This window comes from Zootoca vivipara, chromosome 12 (assembly GCF_965207765.1).
Source record: "Zootoca vivipara chromosome 12, rZooViv2.hap1.1, whole genome shotgun sequence".
Lineage (NCBI taxonomy): Eukaryota > Metazoa > Chordata > Lepidosauria > Squamata > Lacertidae > Zootoca > Zootoca vivipara.
In genome coordinates, this window is record NC_142595.1 from 52,544,123 (window position 1) to 52,570,770 (window position 26,648).

The 26,648-nt window shown below is 52.5% G+C and overlaps 1 protein-coding gene across 1 annotated transcript; it reads left to right on the plus strand.

The window, feature by feature from the left end:
* The first annotated feature begins 794 nt into the window (after positions 1 to 794).
* LOC118095226 (insulin receptor substrate 1) lies at positions 795 to 24,273 on the plus strand. Its single transcript, XM_035136293.3, has 4 exons — positions 795 to 1,447; positions 2,969 to 3,833; positions 9,534 to 11,231; positions 23,389 to 24,273. The coding sequence occupies exons 2-4, from the start codon at positions 3,473 to 3,475 to the stop codon at positions 23,394 to 23,396; spliced, it is 2,067 nt and encodes a 688-aa protein (XP_034992184.1). The 5' UTR covers positions 795 to 1,447; positions 2,969 to 3,472; the 3' UTR covers positions 23,397 to 24,273.
* Positions 24,274 to 26,648: the final 2,375 nt, after the last annotated feature.

Here is a 26,648-nt window from a genome sequence, read left to right on the forward strand (position 1 = left end):
AGGATTTTAGAGTTACAAGGGACCCCAAGGGTCATCTAGTCCAACCCCCTTGTGGGATGGAGCAGGCCTTCTGGACAACTCCGGGTTGCCGTCCCTCCAGCAGCGCTTTAAGAGACAAAACCAGCGCCTGGATGGGCCCAGATGCAAACTGGGCGCAGTGGGTACCTACCGAACCCTCACGGGTGGTTGAAACAGTTTTTGAGAGGGCAGCAGATTCTGGAACAGTCTTCAAGGGCAGCCCAAGGCGGGCAGAACACTGCAGTAGTCTAGGCAGGAGGATTCCGGGACTAGATTTTACCCTGGATTTTAGCTGGATGTGCTAGGCTCTGTGGTGTGATTCGGCGGGGGCCCCTGCGCAGATTTCTAATGTTGGAAAGAGAGTTGGAAAAAGATATAAATAACTAGAATATAGAGGGGGTGTTGGGAAGAGAGGAAAAAGTTGAGGGGGGCATGGAGAATTAGAAAGCAGGGCTGAGTTTAGCGGTCCTACTCCCCAAAAATTGTCTTGTTGCGAGGGATCCCCAAGGGTCATCTAGCCCAACCCCCTGCAATGTAGGAAAAACTAAAGAATCTCCGGTAATTTTAAGCCTCCGCTTAAAAGCCTCCAGTGAAGGAGACGTTATCTACAAGGCTGAAGATCTGGCCCGATCCAGCAAAGCTCCCTCGCGCAAATCCCGTTTTATTTCAGAGCAGGAGAACTCCCTGCTGGATCAGACCCCAGATTAATACGTGTGCAAAAAACAACACACACACACCCCCGCGATATATATTCCCCGCCCCTGCCCGGGCCTTGGGAGTCGACGTCTTTTGCAAACTGCGCGCATCTCTGCTGTCGCGCCTTCGCAAGCCGCGCGCATCTCCGAGACCCCGGCGGGCGCTAGGACCGCGCAGCTGCCTCCACCGACTGCAGCCCGCGCTGTGTATAAATGCAGGGCAGGCGGGCATGGGTCTGTTTGCAGTTTGCATGAGGATAAACCAGCCTGGGAGGGAGCCCAAAGTGGGGGGGCCCGGAGGAGCCTTCCTCGGCCAGCGCCGCGCTGCGTAACGGGCGCCGCGGACTCCCGGGCGCGCCCAGCCTCTCCAAATCCCTCGCAGCCTCCCCGGACCCGGGAGCGGAGTTAAAGACCCAAGACGTCGAGGAGGAGGAGGAGGAGGTCCTGGTTTCTTTGCTGCAAGAAGGAAGAGAAAGGAGAGGCACGTGGTCGATGTGCGGAGAAGGGAGAAGAGGCGCAGGATCATCCTTGCCGGGCGACAGCAGCTTGCAAGAGGGGAGCGCCCCCCCCCAAACCCCTTGCAACTGACCAGAGCCCCGGTCAGCTGCAGCCCTTCGGTGCGCGGAGGAAAGAGGCGGAAGGGAACAAGATTGCCAGCCGCGGCCAGGTTTATGGCAGCTGCGCCTTGCAGGAAAAGGGAAGGAGGTTTAATTGCGATTTAAAAGGAGAGGAAGGTGCGTTTGCGCGCGCGCCTGTGTGTTTGCGGGTGCAGGGGGGGTGGAGAGAGGGGGGGGGAATCCCTGGTTTGGCTAACCCCGCACTTCTTCCCCATCCCTTTTTAAACATTTGTTTTTCCTGCTTGGCTAGAGGCGGCTGCAGAAGCGGCTCGCAAGTTTTTTTTTTGCCGCCCTACATTTCTCCTCTGCTGGTTCCTCTTGCAGATCTTTGGTGACCATTGGAGCGCGCGCCCCTCCTCTCTCTCTCTCTCTCTCCTGGAAAAAGGTTTGGGAGCGAATCGGAGACTTGACTTGTTTATTTATTTAAAAGCCAGCTGCATTTTCTGCACTTGAAAAACCAGCTTTCCCCTTTCCCCCCCTCTGCTCTTGCAAAACACTTGGCAAAAATAAAAATAAAAAGTCGCCCCCCTCCCCTCCGCGCATGTGTGTCAAACTGGCCAATTCTCTCCCCCCCCCCCCGCGCGCCCGCCTTTCACCCACTTTTGTTGTTTCGGAATGCATTACTCGGGGAGCCTCATCTTGCAGGTTTAAAGGCAACTTTATTTTCTGCTCACGTGTCTATGTGTCACTTGGGTACATCGGGAGTCGTCGTATGTGTTTGATTCTCTGGAATTGCCTCAGCCCTGTTATAAATCATTCCTGTTTTCCTTGCTTAGGGCTCAGAGCCGCCTCTAGACGGTTGTTCGTTCCAACACCTATTTTTATTCAGTGGAATAATTTTTTCTGCATTGGAGAAAGGGGCATCCAGAAATTTGCAAACTTGACTAAGCTCTGTCTGATGTTTGTCACCCAACCCCACATTTTGCCAACGATTGTGGTTGACATTTTTCCCTCTTTGGAGCAGATGTTGCCTGTTAAAGTTCCCTTTCGATCTGCAGTTTGGAGATGATGCAAAAACCCCTCTAGAAGTTCTCTGCTGGGTTTGGGGGGGTTGCCTAGAAAGCACATTGAAGTGTTCCCCCACCCCACAGCAAACCCAGGTTAATGAGAGACCCATAAAAATTCCTCCTGGCCAGTCAGGGAACACATGACCCGATTCCTCTCCTTCCTTATTACCATTCCATTAATAATCATCATAATGGCACCTGAAATACTTTTTGTGTGTGCAATGAATCAATTTTCTCCCTTTTCTTTTAAGGGTGGGAGGTTGAACGCAAACATTTTTTTATTTTATTTAGCTGCTGCTAAGACCAGAGAGCGTCAGCCACCCACACTTGCCATGGAAAAAACGGGGATGATTTATTTTCCCCTTCCTGCTCTCTTCACATGTGATTTTTATTAGAATCAAACTGCAAGCGGTAGCTTTTGCAAAAGAAAAAAGGAGACTTTGTCTGTTGGAAAAGGACTCTCCTTCCAAGGCAAACAAGTTTTTTGGGGGGGGGGGAGGAGGATATTGTTGCAAAATCTCCAGTTTACAAACACGCTTTAGGCGTCTGGTCGCTGTTTTTCTCCTCTTTTTTTATAACTTTGCAACTTTGTGGCTGACACACTCCTTTACGTGTGTGTGTTTTCCTCTAGAAAGAAGAAATGGACTAAATCTCTGGCACCTGGAGAGAGAGAGTGTGTGTGTTGGTGATACCTGAGTCTGAGAGGTAGAAGGGAAACTCTTCCTTGCCAACCTGATGGGCGGATGGGTCCTTGAAGCAATTCGCTGAGGCTCTTTCCAATTTGCAAGGAATGACCGCCGCTCCTGGGCTGTGAGCCGCCTCTTCTCTCTCAACCTCTTCAGAAGGACCTTTTGCTCTTCCCGTAGCGCGACACCCCTGAAAGGTGGTCTCTCTTGTTGGCTACACGGGCATGTAGCTGGGGCCCCCCTCCTCATTCATTCCTGAATCAGCGAGCCACTCTTTGTTTGGTGCCCCATTTGTGCCCTGGGGTCCTCTGGAAGTGGATGTGGCTTGCCTCGTCCAGGGCACCAAAACTCTGGTCTCCTTCTCTCTGTGTTTTGTTCATTCCCCCGGAGAAGGACCTCCTGAGCCTTGGGCATGAGCTGGGCAGAGGGCTTCTAGAGTCCCTGTGGCCATGGACCCCTCCGCGACGGACGCCGCCGAAGCCGCCTTCTCGGACGTCCACCTTTGCGGCTACCTGCGCAAGCAGAAGTCCCACCGGCGGCGCTTCTTCGTCCTGCGCCGCGGCAGCGAGCGAGGCCCCCCTCGGCTGGAGTACTATGAGAACGAAAAGAAGTTCCGGGCGGGGGGCCTGTGCTCGCGCCCCAAGAGGACTTACCTGCTGGCCAGCGCCCTCAACGTCAACAAGCGGGCGGACGCCCGGCACAGGCACCTCATTGTGCTCTACGGGCGCGACGGCACCTTCGGGGTGGCAGCCGAGGACGCCGAGCAGCAGCAGGCGTGGTACTCGGCACTGGTGGAGCTGCACAGCAAGGGTGAGTGGGAGGGGGGCCATGTTTGCAGGGGGGCGCCATGCGATCATCGGGTGGCGCATCGAGAGGAGCTGCTATGCCCCCTGACCTGTGCCACTCAGCCTGGCCTGCGCTTGGGGGGGGGGAATTGCTTCCATGTGACCCGTGGAGTTGAGCTCTGGAACTCCCTGCTGCAGGAGGCACGGGTGGCCAGTCATTTGAACGGCCTTGGAAGAGGAAGGTGCAAATCCTTGCAGGAGGAGAGGGCGGTCGATGGCTCTGCCTCTACAATCAGAGGCAGCTTCCACCCCCCCGGCCTGATCCAGCAGGGCTGTTCTGCTGCTGCTGTGGAACCTCCAGGCCCAGAGGCAGTCTATCTGGATTCCTTAATTGTAAGGGGCATTTGACCGCTCTGCAAACAGGACCCTCGACTAGGTGGGCTCTCCTTATGTTCTTGGAGTATTTTCAGCCTTTTAAGCCAAACTTTCTTAATTTTTTACCATTTATTCCTAAGGTGCTGCTGCGGCTGCTGTCGCAACCTGCTCAGATCAGGCCATGGCCCACACAGGCTGGCAGCAGTGGCTCTCCAGGGATTGGCCCTGGGACCTCAATTCCCCACCAGAAGCGTGGCTTACTTCCACGAGCGATGCAATAGGAAGCTTTATATGGCGCCAGCCATCGGCTCACCTAGCTCAATACTGCCACCGGTACTGATTGGCAGGATTGGCTCTCCGGAGTCTTTCCCTGGAGATTGAACCTTCTGCATGCCAGGCAGGTGTCCTGCCACCGAGCCGCAAACCTTTAGATCTGTTGGTGCATTTACTGCACTACTGCCTACACAGGTGGGCAACAGCGCTCTCTCTTTTTGGGCAGACCCATACCTGATGATTCTGACAGGGATTGAACTTGGACCCTTCTGGACGAGAGGCAGAGGCTCTACCCCAGGGGTCCCCAAACTAAGGCCCGGGGGCCGGATGCAGCCCAATTGCCTTCTAAATCCGGCCTGTGGATGGTCTGGGAATCAGCATGTTTTTGCATGAGCAGAATGTGTCCTTTTATTTAAAATGCATCTCTGGGTTATTTGTGGGGCCTGCCTGGTGTTTTTAAATGAGTAGAATGTGTCCTTCAGTGGTACCTTGGTTTATTAACACAATTGGTTCCGGAAGTCTGTTCATAAACTGAACCGTTCATAAACTGAAGCGAACTTTCCCATTGAAAGTAATGGAAAGTGGATTAATCTGTTCCAGACGGGTCTGCAGAGTACTCAACCTGAAGCGTACTTAACCCGAAGCATGAGTGTAATTGGTTCCGGAAGTCTGTTCATAAACTGAAGCGTTCATAAACTGAAGCGAACTTTCCCATTGAAAGTAATGGAAAGTGGATTAATCCGTTCCAGATGGGTCCGCGGCGTTTGCAAACCGAAAATTCGTAAACCGAGGTGTTCATAAACCGAGGTTCCACTGTATTTAAAATGCATCTCTGGGTTATTTGTGGGGCATAGGAATTCGTTCATTTTCCCCCCCTTCAAAATGTAGTCCGGCCCCCCACAAGGTCTGAGGGACAGTGGACCGGCCCCCTGCTAAAAAAGTTTGCTGACCCCTGCTCTACCCTGCTGAGCTATGGAGGCTCTATTCCGTGAAGCTACCTTCAGTCTGTTTCCTCCTGCAAGGCCACATTTGCGACCCATGGGGGGCTCTTACCAGGGCCACCAGCAGGGACGTATCTTCCCTTCCCTCCAGGGGTTCCTGGAGAGGCAGTCTGCTCCAGAAAAGCGGTGGTGACGGATATATGATAAAGTCAGGACCTTCTGCATCTTAATTCAGATGCCCAGGACAGCTTTCCTCAACCTGGGTGCCCTCCAGCCGTTTCAGAGAGGCAGTGTGGCATAGTGGTTAGAGCAGTGTTTCTCAACCTTTTTTGGGCCACGGCACACTTGTTCCGTGAAAAAAATCACGAGGCACACCACCATTAAAAAGGTTAAAAAATTTAACTCTGTGCCGCCCTATATTATAATTATGACTGTAAGAAACACTTGCCAAATATTGCTTTCCGGCGGGTTAGTGTTGTGTATTGGCGGCCGCCAGGCTCGTTCGCACTGAGCTTTGGGAAAGAGGAGGAGAAATATTGCTTTCCGGCGGGTCAGAGTTGAAAATTTGGCGGCCGCCAGGCACGTGACAATGCAAATCGCCCTTCTCGTCGCCGCACATCGCGGCACACCAGCCAGCGTCTCGCGGCACACTAGCCTACCTCACAGCTAGCCTACCTCACAGGGTGGTTGTTGTGAGGATGGAATGGGGAGGGCAGGTATGTACGCCACTGCCTTGACTAGGGCTAGAGACATGGGGTGCATTGCAGTGGGGTGGGCTAGATGACCCTTGGGGGTCCCTCTCACCTGCACAGTACTGTGATTCAACAAGTCTCCTAGCCAGCCCAAGATCAGGGGAGACCCTGATGGTCCCCAGAAGTCCTTTGAGCCCATTTCACAGATGGGCAAGCACACAAACACACACATCCTCTGCAGGCCACAGGGTTCGACTAGATGGCCCCTAGGGGACTCTTAACCCATCCTGTAATGCTGCCACCCCTTATTTTGTTGTGCTCTGATCCAGCCTGGTGCCCTCTAGCTTTTTAGGACGACAACTCCCACCAGCCCCAGCCTGCAGGAGGGTGTCAGGTTGGGGGAAAGGATGCTCTAACCATTGCGCTTTGCTCCCCTTGTGTGATTCCCGAGCCGCTGCATAACCTTTTTTGTTTAGCCCCTCTGCCCCCCGCTAATTAATCGAGCTATTGATTTCCTCCTTGCTCCCAGGGTCTTGTTGCTCTGCAGGCGTAGTAGGTTGTTCTGGGCCAGGGAGGCTGCCGGCCAGTGTAGACAATATCGGAGCTAGACAGACCTAGAGTCTGTCTCGGCGCCAGCTTCCTATGTCCTTAGTTAATCCATGACAATGAGGGATAGAGCCTTGATTTGTTCCTAGCAGGTTTGGCTGCACACCTGCTTGGCATGCAGAAGGCCCCATGCTCCATTTCCCGACAGCAGCATTTCCAGGTCCTGCGGGGGGGAGAGACCCCCTGCCTGAAACTCTGGAGAGCTGCTGCTGCCGGCCAGTGTCTGGAACACTGAGCTAGGGGGACTTAAGTGTCTGGCTGGGCAAGGGCTCCTAGTTCAGTAGCAGAGTGATTGCTAGACCCGCAGAAGGTTGCAGGATTCAGTCCTGCACTGCACCCGGCTGCTGCCAGCCAGTGCAGGCAATATTGAGCTAGCTGTGGCTCTGTTGGCCTGACTTGGGATAATGACGTCCCTCTCTTCCTCCCGGCTTGAGGCTGCTTTGGGAGCAAAGGTTTTCCCCGGGACCTTTGGGCTAGATCAGAGCTCGGCAGCCCAGCCAGCCAGCCAGCCATATCCTGGCCAAGAAGCGCTTGCAGGCGTGGCATGGGGGGGGCCGGCCTGCCAGGGAGGAGGGAGCTGGCGCACGGCTGTGGGCAAACCTTGGAACTGGGTCAGGAGGGTCCCGTGCCAAGCGCTGGCCTCTGCGGGTGTGAGCCTGCCCTGAACTTTGCTCCTGTCACCAAGACCAGAGCCTTCTCCCCCTTTCTCTGGGTCCAAGCTCTGCCTCCTTCTCCCCACATCCAAAGGCTCGCCGTTGACCCTCTTTCCCCGCTTCCAATTTTGCAGCTTGCGGTGTTGGAGATGTATGTTTGTGTGCCCAGCTGCTATGCGCTGCCTGGTACATAATGTTCTCTCTCTCCTCAGCCCCCCCCCCCCAATACTATTCCTTGGGGGGTGTTGGCTGAGTTTCCTGGGAGCGAGAGAGAGAGGCGGGCCCCAGGACTCCTGGGTTCTCCTGGCAAATGGGGAGTTCTGGGTACAGACCAGCAGCTCCCTTTTTTGGTGGGGGGGGCTACCCCCTCACACACACACACCTTGGTCCCACAACCCCACCCTCAGTGCCCCTTGCAGAAAACCCATTACCCTGAGTGGTGCTTTGCACCTGGCCCGCGAAGGAAGCGAACGGCAAACTCAAAGCAGCGATGGGGAACTGCGCATTTATTTAAAATCCAGCGTGATTTAATCGGTGGGGGCGAAATGCGTGAGAGCGATCCAGCTGCAGCCAGCTTTCCGAAGCCTGGTGGTCATTTGCAAGGTCGGCTGTGATTCCTGCCTTGCAAGGGGGGCGGGGTTGGACTAGATGAGTCTTGGGTGCCCCTTACGACTCTGAAGTCATTGGATTTTACACCTCCAATGCCCCTCTTGGCACAACCCACCTATGAAATCCCGCTGTCCCGTCCGTCTGTCCCCACCTACTTTGGGAACTGTGATTCACAGCGGGACCTACAGCATCTTCTGTCCTCTCTCCCCGCCCCACCTGCCGCCCCACCTCCACTTGTTCCCAAACTGTTTAGCTTAAACATTTGCTCTCTGCCGAACCCCGGAGTTAACCTCAGGTTGGCGAGGGGGGGCTTTGAATTATCCTGCCGGAGTCTCCCCGGCAACCGGTGCCTCTCCTTCCCTTCCAGGTGACGCGCATGCCGGTTGTTGCCAGGGCGCCCGGCTGTTTTTGGGTCTGTTTATCCGTTTCTCTTCCCATCCGCCCACTGGCTTCACCTTCCGTGCCCCCCACCCATTGTCCTTCCTCCTCCCCCTCCTCCCTCCCCCCCAGCCCACTGAATAACCAAGGCACTCCTTGCCACATGGCCAGCTCCTTTTGGAGGAGAGGCAAGGGGCCAGTCCAGGTGGGATGTGTGGAGTTTCCGGGGGGGGGTGTGCAAGAGCATCTCTCTCCCCTCCTGCGGCTTCCAGCAGCCGGTCCTCAGAAGCGTCGCTGCCCCCAGTTGTGGAGGACAGAGCAATAGCCATTGCAGCTACGTAGCAGCCATCCGCAGCTCTCTCGTCCTCCATGAATTTGTCCCGTCCTCTTGGGGGGTCCAGCTTGGTGGTCACCCCTGCCTCCTGTGGCAGGGAGTTCCACAGTCCAACTGTGCGCTTCCTTTTCTCTGTCCAGGGTCAGTGCATCTTGCTTTTAACCAGAAGGTCTGTAGTTTGTGGCCACACCCAGGGACAGCTGGCGGACAGGATTCCGGCCTTGCTTGAGGGGGTTGAGCTAGATGACCCTTGGGTCTCCTTCCAACTTGCAGTTCTATGATTCATTGGAGGTTTCTAATCAGAGGTGGGATGGCTGTCTGTCTGGGATTTGACTGCAGTGAGCTAAAGGAGACCGTCAGAAAGGGACCCAGAGGGTCGTTGAGCTCCAATCCCTCTGCGGTGCCTTTGCTCATTTCCACCTGGCCTGGACTGTCTCCCGCTACTGTGAGCTGGGATACGAGACCCTTCATCTCAGGGTTGTGGGTTTGAGCCCCACGTTGGGTGAACAATCTCTGCATTGTGGCGGGTTGGACTAGATGACCCTTGGAACCCGTTCCAACTCTACAATTCCGTGGTTGTCCTGAACCCTCCTCCAACACTCAGCTTGGTTGGTGTGCTTTCTGAGTTGTGAGAGAGGAACTTCTCTATGCACCATCATGTATGCTTTAGTTGAGATCACTTGGCCTAGAAGACCTTCAGGGGTACTTTCCGCCTGTACTTATTTCTGTGCAGAATCATAGAAGAGCTGGGAGGGGCACCCCCAGAGGTCATCTAGCCCAACCCCCTGCGTTGCAGGAATTGCAGCTGACTCGACGGCCTCCTTCTCACTTGCCATTTCCCCTCTCTCATTCCCCCCCTCACAGGAAATGCGCCCCTCGGCCACGATTCTGCCTCCTCCTCCTCCCCCCACCCGCCCTTCAAGGAGGTCTGGCAGGTCAGCCTGCGCCCCCGGGGGCTGGGCCACACGCGCAACTTGGCCGGCGTCTACCTCCTCTGCCTGACGGAGAAGACCATCGACTTTGTCCGGCTGAACTCGGACGTGGCCGCCGTGGTCCTGCAGCTGCTCAGCGTCCGCCGCTGCGGCCACTCGGAGAACTACTTTTTCATGGAAGTCGGGCGCTCTGCCGCCACGGGGCCCGGCGAGTTGTGGATGCAGGTGGAGGACCTGGTGGTGGCGCAGAACATGCACGAGACCATCCTGGAGGCCATGAAGGCGCTGAGCGACGACTTCCGGGTCCGTGCAAAGAGCCAGCCGCTGGCCTCCACGCCCATCTCGGTGCCGCCCCGGCGGCAGCACCCGGGGAACCCTCCGGCCAGCCAGGGCACCTTCCTCTGGCGGCCGCGGCCGGAGAGCACCCCTTGCCTTCCCCGTGCGCCTGGGGTGCAGAAGGCGTCTGGGCCGCGGAAGCCGAGCTCCCTGAGCGACTACAGCGCCCTCTCGTCGGACGAAGGCGGCTCCAGCCCAGGCGAGTGCCGCCCTGTCAGGACCCCCGACCCCCTGGCCTACCTGCTGGCGGGAGGTGAGCTAGACTACGTCACCATGAGCAAGAGGACATCCCCGGACAGTGCCTCGCTGGCACGGTGGGCGTCTGCGGCCGAGGCCAACAAGCGGGCCTCTCTTCCCCCGGTGGCGCTGGAGAAGGAGGTCCCCGGCCTGCCGCGGAGGAAGCCGCCTGCCGTCTCTGCCAGCTACCCGGAAGGCCTCAACCTCCGCGTGTCCGATCCTGGCTACATGGCCATGCTGCCTGGCGTGCCCACGGAGGACCGCGGCTATGTGCCCATGGCACCTGGCAGCGCCTCCCCGTCTCGGGAGCGTGGAGGCTACATGCTGATGTCGCCCAGCGGAAGCAGCTCCCCGGACGGGGCAGCGGCCCGGTGGGCCAAATCCCCCGCCGGCGGAGACTACATGGATATGTCTCCCGCCAGCCACTCTGCCTCTAGCACCCCGCCAGAGCGCAGCCCCCTGCCCGGAGGCGCCCCTTTCTTCTCCCTGCCCCGCTCCTTCAAGCACGTCCCGGAGGCCGCGCTGCGCCCTTTCGACCCCCGGCACCGCTCCGGGTCCTCCTCCACCAGCTCCGACAGCCTGGAGGAGGCGGGCAGACCCCGGCGGACCCTCTTTGCCTGCCGGGAAGCAGCCCCGCCGTCCCGCAGCCCCGGCGAGTACGTCAGCATCGAGTTCGGGTTGTGGGCGGCTGCAGACTACATCAACATGGAGGCCGGGGCGCCGCCGGAGGGACTCGCCCCCCCGGGGGCAGCGGCCGAGAACTACGCCGAGATGGCGCCCGGGGCCCGGCTGGTACGTGCCCGCACGCAGGGGAGGAGGCGGCACTGCTCAGAGACGTTCCCCGAGGCGGAGAGGAATGGGGCGGGGGCCCCGCCCGGAGAGGCGCCGGTCGAGCCGGGCCTGAACTACATCGACTTGGACCTAGCGAATGAGTCGGCGCCTGCCCTGCGGCTGCCGGCGGTGCCCGCCCCGGTTGGGGTGATTCACAGCTACGCCAGCATCGACTTCCTCCGCTCTGGGGAGCTTCGGGGGCAGAAGGCGAGCTCAGAGGGGGCAGGTGAGTGGTGTCAGCGGTAAGGTTGGGCAGATAACCTGGCTTTCAACAACGTGTCTGTATCGCCATCTAAACATCGGGATATACTGGTATACAGTGGTACCCTGGTTCTCAAACTTAATCCGTTCCAAAACCAAAGCGTTCCAAAACCAAGGTGCGCTTTCCCATAGAAAGGAATGCAAAACGAATTAATCCATTCCAGACTTTTAAAAACAACACCTAAGACAGCCGAATAAAAAAAATCCTTCAGTAGCACCTTAAAGACCAACTAAGTTTTTATTTTGGTATGAGCTTTCGTGTGCATGCACACTTCTTCAGATAGACTGGAAACCATCTGAAGAAGTGTGCATGCACATGAAAGCTCATACCAAAATAAAAACTTAGCTGGTCTTTAAGGTGCTACTGAAGGAATTTTTTTATTTTGCTTCGACTCAGACCAACACCGCTACCTACCCTAAGACAGCCATTTAACATTAATTTTACTATCTAAGAAGACCATGGATTCATAAAATGAAAGCAATAAACAATGTACTGCACTATAAAATAAGTACGGCAGTATTGTAGATGATAAAAAAAACTAAAATTGATTTCCCCCCCTAACCTGCACTGTTGTTCCGCAGCCACGCAATCAATCAATCAGTAGCTGAACTGGGTTCCACGCAGTCACAAAAACAAATTAACCGAAAAAGCCTCCAAAACAAAAACGCAAAATAAATAGCAAAAACTCCGCCAAACTTAATTCGTTCTGCAAGCCCATTTGACTTCTGAAATGTTCGGAAACCAAGGCGCAGCTTCCGATTGGTGCAGGCGCCCCGGAAACAATGTCCGACAGCCACACTGGACATTCGGCTTCCGAAGATTTTTTGAAAACCTGAACACTTCCAGGTTTTTTGACGTTTGGGAGCCACCAAGGCATTTGAGAACCAACGTCCCACTGTATCGCAATGTCTGAAATAAGGAGGAAGCTACAGATAGAGGCATTTGCTGGCTTCACTGTTTTCCCCCACTTTGTGGTTTTTGCAAAGCACACACACACACCTCATGATTTGCCCTATATTTCCAGATGAAATATTAGGAAACTGATATCACGATATGGACTTCAGATCGCTTTTGGAGGTTATGTATCACCCAGCCCTGACACACATCATGACTTGTGATATATTGCCAGGTCAGAAACTGAAACCGATATCACGATGTGGACTTCAAACCGGGTTTGGGTGATCTGTTGATAATGTCATGCAGCCGTTCTCTGCAGCGTGGCAAAGAGGGTGCTTGAGTTGGGGGGCGAGGGTGGCTGCATCTGTTTAAAGTTTAGCCATTCTGTTTCATTATTTGTTAAATTTGCCTACATTTCGGCACAGTTCACCGCGTAAAAAAACACGTAGGTAAAAACACAAAACGTAATGAAAATGAGAATGAAGACAACAAGCCAATAAGCGCCCCTGCCCGCAAAGGATTCTGGGAGTCGTGCTTTGTGAAAGGCGATGGGAGTTTTGAGGGGGTCTCCTCTCGGCACCCGTAACCAACTACAATTCCCAGGGTTCTCTGGGGGAAGCTGTGTCTGCTCAAAGCTGGTGTGGATGAAGCCTCTTTCGTTGGGGGCTTTTAAACAGAGGTTGGGTGGCCACCTGTCACGAGATTCTTCAGCCACGATTTCTGCATTGCAAGGGGGGGTTGCACTCGATGACCCCTGGGTGCCCCTTCCAACTTTACAATTCAGCCATTCTACGAAACCTGCTGACGGGGAGAGACTCTCCTCTCTGTGGCTGTTCCTCTCCCGGGTAAATAGGCAGGCTCCTCGCAGAAGCATTTACTAGGGGCTGTTAAAAGTCTATTCCTAGCCTGACGGCACTGAGAAACATGCAGTGGTTTTTTGGGGTGGGGAGAAAGGTCACTGCCGCTCCTAGCCTGGGTGCTCTCCGTGTCCCTAGAGCAGGGGGTGGGCGCTTCTCCTTCGACGCGGTGGCTTGGAGGTCCCTTGGCTAGATCGGGGGGCCGTAGAGTGTAGGATTCGCAGCCACTAAACCGCTGGTTCTTCAAACCTCCAGCGAAGGAGATTCTGCCCCCTTCCAAGGCCATAGAATTGTAGGCTGAAAGGGTCCCAGGCACAGATCCTGTGCTCCCGGCGCAGCTAGGTGTTTTTAAAAAAGCACAGGCTTCCTAATTTGTCTCAAAGCATTCTATACATTCAGAGAAGCAGTGCTCCTTCTGGCTGTGGAGGCAGAGTGGAGCCACTCCGGCTAATAATAATAATAATAATAATAATAATAATAATAATAATTTATTATTTATACCCCACCCATCTGGCTGGGTTTCCCCAGCCACTCTGGGCGGCTTACAACAGAAAAATGAAATAAAACAATTAAACATTAAAAGCCTCCCTGAACAGGGCTGCCTTCAGATGTCTTCTAAAAGTCTGGTAGCTGTTTTCCTCTTTGACATCTGATGGGAGGGCCTTCCACAGGGCAGGCGCCACCACCGAGAAGGCCCTCTGCCTGGTTCCCTGCAACTTGGCTTCTCGCAACGAGGGAACCGCCAGAAGGCCCTCGGAGCTGGACCTCAGTGTCCGGGCAGAACGATGGGGGTGGAGACGCTCCTTCAGGTATATTGGACCGAGGCCATTTAGGGCTTTAAAGGTCAGCACCAACACTTTGAACTGTGCTTGGAATCGTACTGGGAGCCAATGTAGATCTTTCAAGGCGGCCGGTGTTATGTGGTCTCGGCGGCCGCTCCCAGTCACCAGTCTAGCTGCCGCATTCTGGATTAGTTGTAGTTTCCGGGTCACCTTCAAAGGTAGCCCCACGTAGAGCGCATTGCAGTAGTCCAAGCGAGAGATAACCAGAGCATGCACCACTCTGGCGAGACAGTCAGCGGGCAGGTAGGGTCTCAGCCTGCGTACCAGATGGAGCTGATAGACAGCTGCCCTGGACACAGAATTGATCTGCACCTCCATGGACAGCTGTGAGTCCAGAATGACTCCTAGGCTGCACACCTGGTCCTTCAGGGGCACAGTTACCCCATTCAGGACCAGGGAGTCCTCCACACCTGCCCGCCTCCTGTCCCCCACAAACAGTAGCCATCGAGAGCCCTCTCCCCCTCCATGGATTTGTCCCATCCTCTTCGGAAACCCCCCCAGTTTCTTTTTTTTTAAAAAAATATTTTTATTAATTTTCCAATTAAAACCAATTATATCACATTCAATATTTCAAATTATACACATATATATATCAATCAAACCGAATGTTATGCCAAATCATCTAAATAATTTATTTTTGGGTTCCCATGCTTCAAGAAATTGGGAATTCCTCGCAGAAATTGGGAATTCCCCCCCAGTTTCAACCACATGCTTTCACCTTCCAACATTTCCCCCCCTTTTTGCAGACATATATTTTAATAAGTAATAAAGAGCAGGTGTAGTTAACAATCGCCTCTGAAATCACAGCAAAATAATAATAATAATAAATAAAAATAAACAGGCTCAGGGCGGCCAACATCATAAAACTAACACAGTATACAAAGAACATAAAAACAGGCAGTCGATGAATTAAAATTTTAAAATGTCATGGCTCTGTCGAGAAAACTTCTAAAATACATTTACTGAGTTAAATTCCATCTTGATCACCCATTTGGGTTTTTACTGTATCACCCCCTCCTGAAAATAAATGCCAGACAAATCTACCAATTAAACAATGAGGGACTTAGCCATTATCTGTCATACTCCCCAAATGAAATATCATTCCCCCCCCCATATCTTCCAACATTCAGCTGTGTGGGATGCTCACGAGTTCGAGTGTTACGAGAGAGGGCAGAAAACGTCCCCCCATCCCTTTTCTCCCTGCCAGGCATAATTTTGCAAACTTCTACAATGCCACCATTTGTTCGCTTTTTCTCTAAACTCCTTCAAGCATTTTCCTGCAATTTCAGGAAATTTTGGGAACAGGCTTTTTATCTGGGGAAAAGCCAGCATCTTCCCTCCTCTGCCCAGCGGGGAAAATGTCTGGGTTTGGCCTGAGTCAAGACTCCTTCCTTAGCCACGGTGATTTCCAAACTTCCCTGCGAGGTCTGGTTTATATTTGCTTTCCCTTATCAGCCGCCTACGTTGCAGCGCACCTGCCGCGAAGCTCACCTGGTGGTACAACGCGGTCCGAAAGCACTCCTGGCGACGCACCCAGGTGTTCCTTTGCAGCCCTTGCCAGTTCGCGGCCCCTGCGCTCTCCTTGTGGCGCGCCTGGCAGGGTGGCATTCTCTGGCTCTGCATTTGACCTCAGCATATTCATTTATTCATAGAATCGTAGAGTTGGAAGAGACCACAAGGGCCATCCAGTCCAACCCCCTGCCAAGCAGGAAACACCATCAAAGCATTCTTGACATATGGCTGTCAAGCCTCTGCTTAAAGACCCCCAAAGAAGGAGACTCCACCACACTCCTTGGCAGCAAATTCCACTGCCGAACAGCTCTTACTGTCAGGAAGTTCTTCCTAATGTTTAGGTGGAATCTTCTTTCTTGAAGTTTGAATCCATTGCTCCGTGTCCGCTTCTCTGGAGCAGCAGAAAACGACCTTTCTCCCTCCTCTATATGACATCCTTTTATATATTTGAACATGGCTATCATATCACCCCTTAACCTTCTCTTCTCCAGGCTAAGCATACCCAGCTCCCTAAGCCGTTCCTCATAAGGCATTGTTTCCAGGCCTTTGACCATTTTGGTTGCCCTCCTCTGGACACGTTCCAGCTTGTCAGTATCCTTCTTGAAGTGTGGTGCCCAGAACTGGACACAGTACTCCAGGTGAGGTCTGACCAGAGCAGAATACAGTGGTACTATTACTTCCCTTGATCTAGATGCTATACTCCTCTTGATGCAGCCCAGAATTGCATTGGCTTTTTTAGCTGCTGGACTCATGTCAAGTTTGTAGTCTACCAGGACTCCTAGATCCTTTTCACATGTACTGCTCTCAAGCCAGGTGTCACCCATCCTGTATTTGTGCCTTTCATTTTTTTTGCCCAAGTGTAGTACACTCATACCTCGGTTTAAGTACGCCTCGGTTTGAGTATTTTCAGTTTAAGTACTCCGTGGACCCGTCTGGAAAGGATTAATCCACTTTCCATTACTTTCAATGGGAAAGTTCGCTTCAGGTTAAGTATAGACTTCTGGAACCAGTTGTGTTTGTAAACCGAGGTACCACTGTACTTTACATTTCTCCCTGTTAAAATTCATCTTGTTTGCTTTGGCCCAGTTGTCTAATCTGTTAAGGTCATTTTGAAGTGTGATCCTGTCCTCTGGGGTATTAGCCACACCTCCCAATTTGGTGTCGTCTGCAAACTTGCTCAGGATGCCCTCAAGCCTTTCATCCAAGTCAGTGATAAAGATGTTGAATAAGACTGGGCCCAAGACAGAACCCTGTGGCACCCCACTAGTCACTTCTCTCCAAGATGAAGAGGAGCCATTGATGAGCACCCTTTGGGTTCGGTCAGCCAGCCAGTTACAAATCCACTGAATGGTAGCATTGTCCAGCCTGCATTTTACCAGCTTCTTTACAAGAATATCATGGGGCACCTTGTAAAAGGCCTTGCTGAAATCAAGATAGGCAACATCCACAGCGTTCCCTTCATCTACTAGGCTTGTAATTCTGTCAAAAAATGAGGTCAGATTAGTCTGACATGACTTATTTTTCAGAAACCCATGCTGACTTTTAGTGATCACAGCGTTTCTTTCTAGGTGCTCACAGACTGTTTGCTTAATGATTTGCTCTAGAATCTTTCCTGGTATTGATGTCAGGCTGACTGGGCGGTAATTGTTTGGGTCCTCTCTTTCCCCCTTTTTGAAAATAGGGACAACATTTGCCCTCCTCCAGTCTGCTGGGACTTCGCCTGTTCTCCTTGAATTCTCAAAGATTACTGCCAGTGGTTCGGAAATCACCTCTGCCAGTTCTTTTAATACTCTTGGATGTAGTTCAACTGGCCCTGGAGACTTGAATACCTCTAAACTAGCCAAGTATTCTTGTACTACCTCCTTACTTATTCTGGGCTGTGTTTCCCCTGCTGAATCATCTGCTCCATATTCTTCAGGTTGGGCGTTTTTTTCTTTTTTGGAGAAGACTGAGGCAAAGAAGGTATCGAGGAGTTCTGCCCTTTCTCTGTCCCCTGTTTGCATTTCACCATCTTCTCCTCTAAGTGACCCCGCTGTTTCCTTGTTCTTCCTTTTGCTACAGACATACCCATAAAAGCCCTTTTTGTTGCTTTTAACCTCTCTAGCAAGCCTGAGTTCATTCTGTGCTTTAGCTTTTCTGACTTTGTCTCTACACGTGCTGGCTATTTGTTTGAATTCCTCTCTGGTGGTTTCCCCCTTTTTCCATTTTTTGTACATATCCCTTTTAAATCTTAACTCAGTTAAAAGTTCTTTAGATAGCCACCCTGGCTTCTTTAGGCACCTTCCGTGTTTCCGTCTCATTGGTATTGCCTGAAGTTGTGCTTTTAATATCTCCCTTTTAACAAACTCCCAACCATCATGAACTCCCTTCCCTTTTAGTATTACTGTCCATGGGATTTCACCCAGCGTTTCCCTAAGTTTTCTGAAGTCGGCTTTCTTAAAGTCTAGAATTTGAGTCTTAGTATGCTTGGTTGCTTCTTTCCACTGTATAATAATAAACTCCAGAAGAGCATGGTCACTCCCACCTAATGATCCTGCAACTTCTACCCCACTAACCAGGTCATCACTATTGGTTAGGACCAGATCTAAAATGGCTAATTCTCTTGTTGCTTCTCCCACATCAATTGCATTTGGATCCCCTCTCCCACCCCACCCACCCCACCCCGGAGCTCAAGTAGGTGCAGAAATTTGTAAACGTAAAGCTCGGCATGGACGGAAGAAAGTATTCCTCCCTCTCGTGCAACACTCGAACTCGTGGGCATCTTGCGAAACCTGAATGTCGGGAGCTTCAGGGCAGATAAAAAAGAAGCTCGCAGTTAAACTGCGGAACTCCCTCCCACAGGAAGCAGCCACAGCCACCAACCCAGATGGCTTTAGAAGACAAATGGGTGAGATGCTGGAAGCTGCAGGGAGGAGAGAGGGGCTCTCGTGTTCGAATCCTGCTTGCAGGGTTCCCATGGACATCTGGTTGGCCACTGCTGGACCAGAGCGGCCATTGGCCTGATCAAGCAGGCTCTTTGTACACGGTCCTCTCCCCCCCTCATTTAATCCCCACAACAACCCTGTGAGGTAGGCTAGGTGGGCAGGAGCCACCCACAAGGCCTCCCAGCGAGCTTCCTGGCAGAGGGGGAGGGATTTGAACCCTGGTCTCTCCCAGGTTCTGGCCCGGCACTCTAACCACTGCACCACCACTGCCTCTCGCATTGCACCTTCCCCCTCTTAGAGCCGCGTCCGTCTTAATTTCAGGTCTCTGATTTGGAGAGAGGTGTTTTCACAGCTGTGAATGCTTAAGGTTTAAGTTAAGGCCACCCTGGCAGGGCCAAGATCCCTGGACACAGTTAGAGTGGGGGGGTCTCCCCTCTGGTGACCGGCAGAGGTTGGAGTGGGGAAAACCAGGCAGGGAGGCCTGATGGAGTAGCTACAGTGATGGGCAACCTTTTGAGCCTGGTGTGTCAAAATTCGCCAAAAAAAAACAAGCATAACTCGGGTGGTGTGTCACTTCGAGAAAAAAACCATAATTTTGCGATATTTATAGTTTAAATAACAAAATTGTATAATTGTTTCCCCTTGTAAAAAAGGAAAAGGGGGAGGGAAAAAAATTAAAGTTTTTTTTAAAAAAACAAAAATTAAAAAGGGAAATATTTAAAAAGGCCTTCCTCCAACGGGTCTGCCGCTGGGGAGGTGGGCTCAGGTTGGGCCTGTGCCGGGGCTTCTTTTTTCCTCCTCCGGCCTCCGGGGTGCCTTGAGGCTATCTGTCAGGTTCACGGGGTGGGGGGCCAGCAGCTCCCTGGTTGCTGCATTGGTGGCCTCCAGTGTCCAGGCGGCGGCGGTGGTTTTGGTGGCTGAGGAGCCTGTCCAGCAGCTCCTACAGCCCTGGTCACTTTCAGGAGCTCCATGGCTCCGTGCCGACCGCCATCTTGCCTCGCTGGACGTCCACAAGGCCCCCAGAGGTGCGTCGCCTGCGGCATTCCACCGCCAGCCGGAAGCGAGGTCTTGGCACGCGGCCGCGTGTCACTGAAAATGGCTATGCGTGTCAGTGCTGACACGCATGTCATAGGTTCACTATCACCGATTGTAGCACAAAAAAGAGAAGCGTTCTCCTCCCTCTCTGAGGCCTTTGTGCTCTGCTTAGCACGTGGAACTCCCTGACACAAGATTGGTGGGGGGTTTGGTCACTGGCTTGCTTTGGGGGCTTTTAAAGGTGACTTAGAGCAATCCCAAGGCTGCTGCTTGCCAAACAGATTGATTAATTGATTCATAAGTATAAATTAGTTGCTTTTGTGTCACTTCCTGCTTCAGAGGCGGCCCGCCACAGAACGCCAGTTGCCTGGGAGAAATATGGAGTGGGAAGAATGGGGGACAGGGCTGTTGCCCTGGCCGCCTAATAATAATAATAGTAATAATAATAATAATAATAATAATAATTAATATATTCAATTTATATACTGCCCTTGATCAAAAGATCCCAGAACACATTTTATAGAGTGCCATAATAAAAAACATAACGATAATAATGAAACATATTGCACATAATGCTGCTTAATAATAAAATAATTATAATAACAGTCCCCCGGCCCCCCCAGCTCTAACAGGCCATAGATTATTTCATGGCCAAAGGCCATTGCAGAGAAATGTTTTTGCCTGGCGTTTAAATATATGTAATGAAGGTGCCAGGCGAGCCTCTCTGTGGGGAGCATGGGAGTCACCACCGTAAAGGCCCTGTTCTCTTGTTGCTGACCTTTTGGGGGCGGAGGGGACATAGAAGAGTGCAGGGTCCATGGCGCTTCATATAGGGAGGGGGGGTCCTTAAGGTATGACGCCCTGAGCCATGTCAGGCTTCAATCACCCAACCCCCACCTCTCCAAAAACATATTACAAACCCTTTTCTGCTTTTAAGAGAGAGGTGTAAGTTCTTAGATTTATTCAAGAGCCTGCAGGATCAGGCCAAAGTGGGCTCCTCTAGTCCAGCATCCTGTTCTCAATGCGGCCAACCAGATGCCCATCAGGGGTAACCCGAAAGCAGGATTCGAACACAAGAGCGGCACTCTCCCCTCCTGCGGTTTCCAGAAGCATCTCTGCCTCCCGGGGGGGGGGGCAGAGCGTAGCCATTGCGGCCAGTGGCTATCGATAGCCCTCCCCTCTATGAATTTGTCCAGTCCTCTTTTACAGCCATGGCTGCCTCCTGTGGAGGGGAGTTCCATAGTTCATGTGAAAAAGTACTTTTATCTGTCCTAAATCTCCAATTGCTCCGGCCCCCACCAAGCACGACCTGATTATTTCCAGAGCGCTTTACACCCCGTGATCTCTCTGCTTGCCCACAAAGGAGCAAGCCCCGCTTTTAGCCTCAGTTTTCCCCAGCTGTGAAATGGGTGCGTGTTGAGAGCCCATTGCAGCAAGTGTGAACCTCGTAGGTGGCTGCCCCCTTCCCCAATCAAAGCATCTGGTTGGGGAAAGGGTGGGGGCCGTACAGATCTCTCTATCTGCACTCTAGGTAAGAGAGAAACCTGTTTGCATGCTGGGCCCTCCCCCCAAAGTTTGGGGGCTTGAAGAGAAGACATCCTCCGCCAGCTCCCCAAATCCTCACCTGCCCTGTAAAAATTCCTCTCTATATTTATCTGCTTCCTCCGACAGCTGAGGCTGCCTTGCCGTCCCTGGAGAGCGGGGGGGGGCAGGTTCCCCCTCCATTGCTTCTCTCCCCCACCCCAATTCCTTCCTTCCCTTCTTTTCTTCTCGCCTTCAGACGCACGGCGGGGGGACAGTTTCTGCACACCCCTCTCCATCCCCTGCTACGCTGCCAGAGCGTAAGGCCCAGGGGAAATCACTGGAGGAAGGGGCGGAGGAAGGCCTGTGAGGGGCGTGGCCTTGGAGAGGGTCCCAAGGGCCACATAGAGAGGCCTGGGGGCCACATCCAGTCTGCAGGCCACCACTGATCCAGGGCTTCCCTTCTTCCCTTTTCTCTCCTCTAACCTATTTTCCACTCACTCCTTTTTTTGGATGTGCCACAAAAGCTTCCTTCCTTCCTTTTTCTTTCTGCCTTCCTTCCTTCCCCTCGCTCCCTTCCTTCATCTTCCTCCCTTCCTCTTTCCTTCCTTCCTTCCTTCCTTCCTTCCTTCCTTCCTTCCTTCCTTCCTTCCTTCCTTCCTTCCTTCCTTCCTTCCTTCTCCTCCCTCCCTTATTTCATATTCCTTCCCTTTTTTTCTTTTCTTCCTTCTTTCCCTCCTTCCTTCCTCTTTCTTTCTCTCTCTCTCTCTCTCTCTCTTTTCTTTCTTTTTTTCTTTATCTCCCCCTTCCTTCCTTCCTCCCTCCCTCCCTCCCTCCCTCCTTCTTTCTTTCTTTCTTTTTTGTTCTTTCTTCCTTCTACTTCCCCTCCCTCTTATTTCATATTCCTTCCCTTCTTTTCCTTCCTTCCCATCAGCTCTTCTTGCAGCCCCCCCTCTCACTGTCTCTCTGCTCCCCCCCCCGGCAGTTTGCATCCTTAAACTTCAGCCCCTGTGATGGTGACAGCGACACCCCTGCGAGGGAGGGAGGGAGGGGAGCAGGACCTGGGGCTTTTCCGTTTAGAGAAAAGGCGAGTGAGTGCGACAAGATAGAAGCTGATGCCCTTATGCAACGGACCGAGAAATGTCTCTCCCTCTTCGAGAATTCGTGGGCACCCAGTGAAGCTGGGTGTTGGGAGATTCAGGGTAGATAAAAAGAAAACTCCCTCTTCACCCAGCACAGAGTTAAACTGTGGAACTCCCTACCACAGGAGAGGGGGGAGTGGCTCTTGAGTTTGAATCCTGCTTGTGAGTTTTCCAGTTGAGGCGGGGGGGGGGGCGATCCTGAAGACTCCTAGGTCCTGAGGCTCTTTCTCTTGAGCGGATCTGGCCCCCACAGCGCAGAGCGTTCTGCTTTTATTTTTTTATTACACTGGGACCTTGTTCCCAATCCGTCGGGCCCAGGCTATAATTTTCATACCAGGGAGAGCTTTGCTGCCGTCTCCTGGCACACACACAACTCCCCCCCCCTACACACACAAACACACACACACACTTTTTGGTATTTTCCTTTTTTATACGTTGCTCCAGAAACTTGGCCGCTTGCTGGATCCGACGAGTGATGTGGTTATGGGGACAAAGCTCTCCCTTACGGAGATGGGGGTGTCTTGTGGGGCTGGGTTTGGAATAGCAGAAGGACAGTGTGATGTCTTTTGGGGGGGGGTAACTGGGCTATTCTAAGTGCCCTGTGCCTGCTGGGTTGTACCTTGCCACCATCTCTTGAGTCGGGGGTCTGGGATGGGGCCCCTCTGAGCATGCGCAAAGTGTCTGGAAAAAAGCTGACCAGGAGGAATAATTCCCCTTAAACCTCTTTTTCGCCCCATCCCATCCCATCTCTGGGTTCCTTTCGTTGGTTGTCCTCCTGGTCCTCAATAGGAGTATAGCATCTAGATCAAGGGAAGTAATATTACCACTGTATTCTGCTCTGGTCAGACCTCACCTGGAGTACTGTGTCCAGTTCTGGGCACCACAGTTCAAGAAGGATACTGACAAGCTGGAACGTGTCCAGAAGAGGGCAACCAAAATGGTCAAAGGCCTGGAAACGATGCCTTATGAGGAACGGCTTAGGGAGCTGGGTATGTTTAGCCTGGAGAAGAGAAAGTTAAGGGGTGATACGGTAGCCATGTTCAAATATATAAAAGGATGAGATATAGAGGAGGGAGAAAGGTTGTTTTCTGCTGCTCCAGAGAAGCGGACACGGAGCAATGGATTCAAACTTCAAAAAAGAAGCTTCCACCTCAACATTAGGAAGAACTTCCTGACAGTAAGAGCTGTTCGGCAGTGGAATTTGCTACCAAGGAGTGTGGTGGAGTCTCCTTCTTTGGAGGTCTTTAAGCAGAGGCTTGACAGCCATATGTCAGGAATGCTTTGATGGTGTTTCCTGCTTGGCAGGGGGTTGGACTGGATGGCCCTTGTGGTCTCTTCCAACTCTATGATTCTACCTGAAACAGAGTTGTTTTTTTTCTCTTGCATTTCAGATTCCTGATCCTGCCAGCAAGGAAGATGACACAAACCGGCCTCCCTTGTCGCCAACATCATTTTTCGTGTTGTTGTTGTTTTGCACTATAGCAATATCTGCTTCTTTATTTTTTCCACCCCTCTGCCGCAGTTCTTTGGACGTAAAGTGCCTTTTTTTGGAGGGGGGAGGGTGTTTCTCTCCCCCCCCTTCCTTCCCCATGGGAGAACTCTGGAATTGTGCCCTAACCTGCTCGCCACCAAAGACGTGTTATGTGTTTGTTGGTTCGTGTGGGGTGTGTCTCTGTGTGTGGGTCTTTGGCCAGCTCTGTAAGTCTGGGAAACTCTCTCTGAATTGCCCATTTCGATTCTGCAAGGTGGAGCTTCCCAGCCTCGCACCCTCCTGGGAGTTGTAGCGCAAAGCCACAGGAGGGTGCCAGGTTGGCGATGGGAAGAATGTGCACCCCAGAACTTATTTGCTTAACTTTGGAAATACACGCAGAGGCGGCGTCCCCGTCTCCCCCCCCCCTTGCAAAAAGAAATGCTAAAGGGTTTTGCTTTTTTGCTTCAGAGGGCGCCGCCTTGAACCCGTGTCTCATCTCCGTGTTGTTTGTGGCCAAACGCCCCCCCCCCCCGGACTCAAGTGCCTGCACCCTTCTGTGAAAGCCCCCCCCCCGAGAGCTCCTCCCATGCCCACCCCACCCACCCCCCAGATCGCTGCAGCAGTTTGCAGAGAGAGGGAGAGAGCCCTCGGTGGCCGCTCTGGGAGAAGAGGGAATATTTTGGGGTTCCCCGAAACTCCCCTGGGCCCGACTCGTAACGCCTCGCACTTCTTTGCTGTTGGGAACTGACGGCATTATTTGCTTCTCTCTTATTTGGAAATAAAAGAGATTTTCAGAACTGGAAAACAGAGGTGTGGCGTGAAGTTTTGAGGAGGCAATGGGGGTGTCCTCCTGGAGGCTGGGAGCCCCTCTTGGAGCCAGGGTGGATTGGAGCGGGGCCACAGGAGGGCGGCCGTCCCCCCCCCCCACCCCCCCCAGTGCATTCTTTTGTTGAGATTCCTGCACTGCAGCAGGTTGGACTAGATGACCTTTGGGAGTCCCGTCCAACTCTACAATCCTAGGATCTCAAGGTTTTTAAACAGAGGTTAGATGGATTGAGGATTCCAAAGGGAGGCAGGTGGGGCTGTATTTCTCTTTTCACGACCTCCCAACGGAAGTAGGGCGGGGGGCCCTGGGCCTGAGGCTCCCCAAACCCTGCCCCAAGCAGTTTTAAGGGTGGGGAGATGCCTGGCTTCCCAGTAGGACATGTGAAAAGGATCTAGGGGTCCTGGTGAACCACAAGCGCAACATGAGCCAGCAGCGTGATGCAGCGGCAAATAAGGCGAATGCTATTCTAGGCTAGTGTCCGGATCAAGGGAAGGAATAACCCCACTCTATTCTGCCTTGGTCAAACCATGCCTGGAGTCCAATTCTGGGCACCCCAGTTTAAGAAGGATGTTGACAAGCTGGAAGGTGTGCCGAGGAGGGAGATAAAAATCACCATGGGGCTGGAAAGCAAGCCTGATGAGGAGTGGTTGAAGGAACTGGGTATGTTTAGCCTGGGAAAGAGGAGACAGAGGAGAGATGAGAGCCATCCTCAAATATCTCAAGGGAAGAGGGAGCAAACTTGTTTTCTCTTGCTCTGGAAGGGAGGACTTGAACCCATGGCGTCAAGTTACAAGAAAGGAGATTCCCACGGCAAGAGCTGTTCCCCAGAGGTTCCTGGGGGCAGTCCTGGTATGGGGTGGCGGCTCCTCTCTTGCAGGAAGTGAGGGTCCCAATTTGAATCCTCCTGGAGGGGGGCATCCCACCTTCTCCAGTCCTGCTCTACTTTTTCGGGGGTCCTCCAAGCTCCAGAGAGCTCAGCTCAAAATACACAATTTTTTCCTTTTTAATTTTACTTTTACCCCAACCCTAAAACACTCGAGGAAGAATCCTGGCACACCTTGGATGTACGCAGGGCTCTCCGTTTGCAGACAACAGCATTCAGGGAACCAGAAGCCCTGTTATTTTAGATCTCGGGTCAGCAAGCTTTTTCAGCAAGGGGCCGGTCCACTGTCCCTCAGACCTTGGGGGTTGGACTATTTTGGGGGGAAAATAACGAATTCCTATGTCCCACAGATAACCCAGAGATGCATTTTAAATAAAAGCACACATTCTACTCATGTAAAAATACGTAAAAATCCACGGGCCGGATTGAGAAGGCGATTGGGCCGGATCCGGCCCCCGGGCCTTAGGTTGCTTACCCCATGCTCTAGAATGATCCTTAGCCCAAGGCAACCAGGGGGGCTGCTTTTTCTCCTTCATCTGTTCTCATGTTGGTCACGATCCTGGGCACGAAGGGACAGAAGCTCTAAGTAGAGGAGGGAGAAAGGTTTTTTTTCTGCTGCTCCAGAGAAGCGGACACGGAGCAATGGATTCAAACTACAAGAAAAAAGATTCCACCTAAACATTAGGAAGAACTTCCTGACAGTCAGAGCTGTTCGGAAGTGGAATTTGCTACCAAGGAGTGTGGTGGAGTCTCTTTCTTTGGAGGTCTTTAAGCGGAGGCTTGACAGCCATATGTCAAGAATGCTTTGATGGTGTTTCCTGCTTGGCAGGGGGTTGGACTGGATGGCCCTTGTGGTCTCTTCCAACTCTATGATTTTACAAGGCAAGCGAGGGAATCCACAACGCAGAGGGTGGAATGGCACCTCCCCCAGGAGGATTCAAATTGGGAACCTAACTACCTGTGAGAGAGAAGGATCCAGCCCGTACCGGGATTGCCCTCCAGGAACCCCCGGGAGTAGAAATTCACAGTAAGAATTTAAGTTTTTCTACTCCCTCCGGAGGTTGTGGCATCTCCTTCCTTGGAGGTTTTTTAAGCAGGTGTTAAGTGGCCATCAGTCAGGGGTGCTTTAGCGGAGATTCCTGCATTGCAAGGGGGTTGGGCTGGATGATCCCTGGGGGTCCCTTCCAACATTAAAATGCAGTGATTCAATGGTTACTCTGCCAAGAGGATTTGATTTGCCTAGTCTGGGGCTTTGGAGATTGAAGCATTGTGTTCGGGTCCTGTCTTGTTGGGGGTACAGTGCCTTGCGGTGAAAACCCCTAGGAAGTACCTTAGCTGCTGGGTGGACCTTAAAAAAGTGCCGCACAATTTAAGGCAGCTCCTTATGAAAAGGTGATATTATTGAATTGCGATATATATACACATATTTATTTACCATACACACACTTTCCAAAAAGGCAGAAGTGCTGTA

Bases quoted from the DNA above. Each gene is read 5' to 3' on its own strand.
- LOC118095226 (XM_035136293.3), top strand. From the start codon at position 3,473: ATGGACCCCTCCGCGACGGACGCCGCCGAAGCCGCCTTCTCGGACGTC. The intron at 3,834-9,533 runs GTGAGTGGGAGG...CCCCCCTCACAG, and splicing joins GGTGGAGCTGCACAGCAAGG to GAAATGCGCCCCTCGGCCAC.